The sequence below is a fragment of the Haemaphysalis longicornis genome, unplaced genomic scaffold, assembly GCF_048455015.1.
Source record: "Haemaphysalis longicornis isolate Haplotype H1 unplaced genomic scaffold, Haemaphysalis longicornis Haplotype H1 scaffold_4, whole genome shotgun sequence".
In the NCBI taxonomy this organism is placed as follows: Eukaryota; Metazoa; Arthropoda; class Arachnida; order Ixodida; family Ixodidae; genus Haemaphysalis; species Haemaphysalis longicornis.
The window spans coordinates 138440354-138445991 of NW_027526361.1; the positions used below are offsets into that span (position 1 = coordinate 138440354).

At 43.0% G+C, this 5638-nt stretch overlaps 1 protein-coding gene across 1 annotated transcript; it reads left to right on the top strand.

Annotated features, from left to right (window-relative positions):
• The first annotated feature begins 287 nt into the window (after positions 1–287).
• On the top strand, positions 288–5420 carry LOC144179408 (putative defense protein 3). Its single transcript, XM_077707754.1, has 4 exons — positions 288–466; positions 1222–1461; positions 3895–4105; positions 5228–5420. Exons 1-4 carry the CDS (start codon positions 403–405, stop codon positions 5319–5321), a joined length of 609 nt encoding a protein of 202 aa, XP_077563880.1. The 5' UTR covers positions 288–402; the 3' UTR covers positions 5322–5420.
• Positions 5421–5638: the final 218 nt, after the last annotated feature.

Sequence of the window (5638 nt, forward strand, 5' to 3'; positions counted from 1 at the left end):
CCAGATATTGGGGCAAGTTCATCATTTGATTGTAAAGTTTTTTTCTCGTATGAGACAAGAACTATCATATAATTATATTCGAATCAGGTTATCTTACAGGACAAAGGATATTCTCTCGATTCAGTGGAATACCGCGCCACGTCATTATTGTGAACCGTGCCTCTTTGACCGCAATCGATTATTCCTGAGGGATTGTCCGTGAAGATAACGCCGAATCCGGATCGACCAGAGCCTCTATTCTCTCGTGATGAGGTGCCGCACCTCCGCATTTATCAATCAGAAGTTTATTGCAGCATCAGTCCGCTATTTCTCACGAATCACGCGTGGCCTCTTGAAAAGCTTTTACTGACTTCTTATTGGTTACGCCATTTTTGACGTCACAACGTATTCAGGTATAAAAACATGAAGGTATCTTGCAAGAGGCACGGTAGACTGAGACGGAAGGAACCGGTACTCCAGGCTCCAGGTCAGTGTCTTTCATCAACAGCTTATGCCTTTCACGTGCAGCACGGGTGTCTACTTTTTCAATACTAGTACTCTACAGTGTTTTTGTTCATTTGGATATTCTGTACTGCGGCAATGTTACCACAAGTTTCGGTAATAAACTTTGAGTGCAGTGGCCACAAAACATTACTATACTTCTAGCTATTAGGTCTTCCAAATCTCTGTTTGTGTCGTTCTATTTTTTTAACAAAGTACTTGAAAAAGTAGGACTGTAACAACGCTGTCAAGTTTGCTGTCATAAGACCCGATTTGTGATAACCTAAATTTTCCTGTGAGTAAGGTTAATTTCTGCGCTGTCGTTGAAACAAATTTGAGGCTTTGTGAATTCTTACTTCTGTTTAGACTTTGCTGTAAATTGCTCTAAAAACAACTGCCTTTATTTGAATGTAACGTTGCTGCTTTTTGTTAAGATCTACATCAGTTTGTTATTTTAGCAATTACATTCATGTATAATATATTTGCAGCATAACGCCAAAGAGTTATGTATTAATTTCCTCTCGTCTTATATTCCAAGGCTCCTTCACACGCAAGATAACTTATCCCTTCGCCATGAAACATAAAATTTGCTCACAAAAATTATGCAATTTATTGCAGTATTTGCTATTTTAATCCTTCCTTAAACTTGCGAATGAGAGCTTTAAAAAACCTGATTTGAAGGTCAGCCCCTTTTTATTCATAACAGGTATTATCACAGTAACAGTACATTTTTTTTGACAGTTTGGTCACCTCGACTAATTCCGCCTTCATTGGAGATGTCCAACTTGATCCAATTCGCCTGCCTGTTCCTGGCGCTCGGTGGAGCCCTGGCCTTTCCTGATGGGGCGCCGTTCTACGCCTGTGGTCCTCTAATTAACATGCGCCCTGTTCATTCGGAGTCACACCCCCTGGATGCCAAGGACTCCGACTACCGCCTAGTGCAAGACAAGGCTGCCTTTCAACCAAACGATGTTGTCACTGGTATCCAGCTGAAATTCTATCTATTTCTAGAATTTAGTAGCCTATTCTAAAGGTCTAGATATCATAGCTGTTTCATTTAAAAAGAGTCAATGTTTACATCCTGGACCCATTCCAAACTATGACCGATGAGTTACAGCTTCGCCGGCGAAGTCAGTACTGTTGAACTGAGGTAAACGTTCTTCAGAGCAGCACAGAAGTATATTCATATATGTAAAGAGAACAGGTTACGTAGCATAATAAAGCTTGAACGATAGAGAGCAAACATGATAAACGTCAGATAAATGGAAAACCTTGCTTTCCTTATCGTAAATATATATCTAGCGACGTTGTTATTAAAATGATTATAACATATTGCTTGGACAAATATTCCCTTCTGCCTACGCCTATACAGCAAACCTAAACCTAAAGGCGAGAGATGTGAAAAAGGTATGACTAAAAGCCAGACATTTTTTGTCAATACTCGGGGAGGGGATGATACGTCTTCAAGAATGAACCGACTTTGCATTTCTCCATGGCTAAACACGCTAGGGAGGATAGTAAATGCAACACACAGAAAAATGAGAAGAAATGTAAAAAATAGTGCGAAGGAAAGTTTCACATCCACCTTAATGCAGCCCAATGGCGAGAAACTTCACAAACTCTACAATCTCTTGCTCTACCTTGGGCATTTCCCCTAAATTTGGTCGAATATACGTGTCATTTACTTCGAGTTGTCGATGAATTCCCTCTCGCGCTACAAACGACGAGCGTCCTGGTTAGCTGAGTTGGTAGAGCAACGGCTCCAGTTAAACAGCAGTGTCCCGGGTTCGAATTCTGGGCCAGTACGATTTTTTCTTCAACTGCGAAGTTTCTGAGAAAGCTGTATAGTTTTCCTTGGTAGCCGTTTGACTGCATTCAGGTAGATGTCAAACTTTCCTTCACAGAATCTTACTCCACCTTGGGGATTTCCCCTAAATTTGGTCGAGTAAAAAATACGTCTGTTTGTACCTACACCCCCCCCACACACACGTAATTTTTATTTAACTGCCGGTGTTGACCAGAGCACGGAAGCCTCTCGCAAACATCTCAGGCCACGTCTGTCGAGTGTGGCTGAGTCCTTGCTTTCCCCCAAAGTTTTCGTAGTTCATGCCACCATCATGTCCTCGGCCGAACCCTACTATGTTTACTGTGTCTATTGACAGCCACTCTGTTAAATGAATGATCCTCCTGTTGTCCCTCATGCGAATGACGTGACCTGTGCATGCCAATTTCCTTACCTTAATTCCAGCTACATTATCTTCCACCTTAGATGGGTCCCTATTCCACGCGACTGTTTTCCTCTCCCTCAGCGTGACCCCTAGCACTCTCATTTTCATCGGCGGTTAAAACAAGGTCCCCTTCACACCGAGTAGTCCGAGTAACGCAGTCTACCACCCCCAAGCACAGAAGACAAAATACTTTCACATGAATATCCGAGGGGAGGGAAAGCAGCCCAACCGGTAGCATAGTTGTCATCGCATCAGACGCGTATTCTGGAAGTCGTTGGATCGGATCCCACCCGCAGGTTATTTTATCTCCACTTTCTTTCTGTCTTTAAAACTTCTTTATCTGTTTCAAAGACCTCCCACATTCTACCTTTTGCTTTCTGGGGCATTCTTGACTGCCAACCCTTATTTCTGTCTTGATTCAACAAGCCCCTCATTTCTTATTCTGATTCGCTACAAGCATAGCGAGGGCCTCTGTTCTTGCAGTCATGGTGCCATAGGGAGCTCAAGAGGGTTCAGCGCTGGTCGACCCCTCTCGACATGTTGTAGACACTCCAGGCACGGCCCGGTGGGTAAAAGAAGGTCCCCTTCACCCCGAGTAGTCCGAGTGGCGCTGGCTACCACCCCTAAGCACAGGAAATAATAATACCTGAACATAAATACCCCAGAAAGTCGAGGGGGAAATCGCCCCGCTGGTAGCGCAGTGATCATCGCACGAGAGCGGTATTCTTTAGGTCATGGGTTCGGATCCCACCCCGCGGACAATTTTTTCTCCATTTTCTTTCTTTCTTTCTAAATTCTTTAACTGTTTCAATGACCTACTACATCCTCCTCTTTGCTTTCCGAGGTTTTATTGACTGCCAACCCTTAATTCTATATATATATATATATATATATATATATATATATAATATATATCGGGGTGCGCATTTGCAGGCGTCCGTGTTTGTGGGCGTGCCCTGGACTAGGCGACTGCGGAGCTCTGAAAAAAGAATCGGGCACACCTAACGCTGCTATTTCCGGGCGTCTCTAATCTACGTTTAAGAGTATGCATGATAATCTCTCACAAACTTCTTATACCAACAAGAATATTTTCTCCGTGCTCTGAGGTGGGAACGTAATAAAATCCGATAATTTGTAACATGTGGGGTCACATTCGAGCTTTTCTTTCTCTTCATTTGTTCTGCAGTCCAGTTGTCCACGAAAGGGCTGACCTTTAAGGGATTCATCGTGAAGGCGGTGGACCAGCATGGAAGCGAGACCGGCCACTTTTTGCCTGGTGACCTGTACCAGCCTATGACCGAGTGCTCGGGAGCCACCCACGTGAACCGGGAAGATAAGAGGCTGGTCATGATGCGCTGGCAGGCCCCGTCCAACACGTCTGGAGAAGTTCGCTTCCTGTGAGCACCTTTCTCTGCATTGCATAGCAACCATCCAAGCCAATTTCCGAGGTCAAAAAATACAGAGGAATGAAACGGACTGCCAAACCATCAAGCACGGGTAATGAAGGCAGTTACTCCGCCAAAGATCAGCAAATTTACATCATGAAGGTGGATGACCATCGTAGCGTATCATCCCACTACGTAGAGGTTAACCAGAAATAAGGTAACATTTTTTGCTGAGGGTTTGACGGTGGTGAGGAAGAAACTTGGTTACAGCTGATTTGCTTATGGGCATTGCAGTAAAGTTGGGTTTGCCACGAGGCTTTTTTGCAAACCTATACATAAAATGAATGGAACATTAGACTGCTTTTTTTATACACAAAGACCACTTCATCTTGCTTGTTATGCAGCATCAACGCAAAATTTGCGCTCTCAATGCATTCGGGGCATTTGGCGCACTCGAGCACAGTCCACCACTCTTCTCTTAAGAAAAACATGTGCATCCCGGTGAACTCTATAACCGGTTATCAGAGTCATCGATTGATACCTATTTCATAAAGAAAACGTTTTCTTCACCACAATGCCGTGAAACCTGCAATGGTATTACTTTACTTACCATTTTTGATGTCCATCCTTTCGACATCCAAAAAAATAGTTTTTTCGTGAGACGGGTTGTACAAATTTATAGTCGTATTGCAGAAGGGAGCTAAAATACAAGATGTGATGTGAATTTTCCTTTGTCCAACTGCATTCAGCTTTCGCATTTTTGTTTCGGCAGTATTGAGAATTGTTGTTTGTGCGCGCACTCATGTTTAGAAAAGTTGTAATTGGTTTCTGAGCTGCGCGAAGCAATACCGGCATTTTAATTCAATGGAAGGACACTTACTGAAATGATTGAGGCCGCATGGACGTATTTGGGAAAGAGTAAGAAGGAAGGAGGTATGGAATGCAATTTTATTTATTGTGACATAAATGCCCTTTATGATTTTGCTAATAAAGGGAAGCTGCATTTTTTATGGTAGAAAGCCCATTCTAAAAACCAAACGTGGCTGGTTCTTTCTTCAAATGAAATACCAAACTAACAAACAAGATGTTTGGCTACGGTGCTCAATTTTACTTCTTTGTTTGTTTCCTTCCCAGCGCATCTGTCGTCCACAAGTATACGCAGATCTACACTGGTCTTAAAAGCGTGGTTGCGCCGACCCCTGTGGCTCCGGAGGTATCCCTTGGATAACTCTCACGCACCGGAAATTGTTTTGCGGTAACCGCTCTGGTATAGCGCGCTGCAGTGCTAGGTATTTGGGGCACACCGAATAAAATTTGTGTTCCCTAATTTGTCTGTGTCAATTTTTAACATTAAATGGAAGACACTCGTTTTGTACTCTTCTTTTTCTTCTTTTAACAGTTAAAATTTTTCTTGCCAAAAGATCTTTTTCGAATCATATACAGTAATTCTACAGTTACCAAAAATGAACAATTCACTTGTTTGCTGGCATCGCATCACGCACATAAGAAAGCAGTTCTGTTGTAGGTAGCGTTGGCAGAGACCGG

What these genes read in the sequence shown, in the direction of transcription:
- LOC144179408 (XM_077707754.1), top strand. Translation starts at nt 403, where the DNA reads ATGAAGGTATCTTGCAAGAGGCACGGTAGACTGAGACGGAAGGAACCG. An exon ending in ACCGGTACTCCAGGCTCCAG is followed by an intron (nt 467 to 1,221) that starts GTCAGTGTCTTT and finishes TTTTTTTGACAG; the next exon opens with TTTGGTCACCTCGACTAATT. An exon ending in TCTGGAGAAGTTCGCTTCCT is followed by an intron (nt 4,106 to 5,227) that starts GTGAGCACCTTT and finishes TTTCCTTCCCAG; the next exon opens with CGCATCTGTCGTCCACAAGT.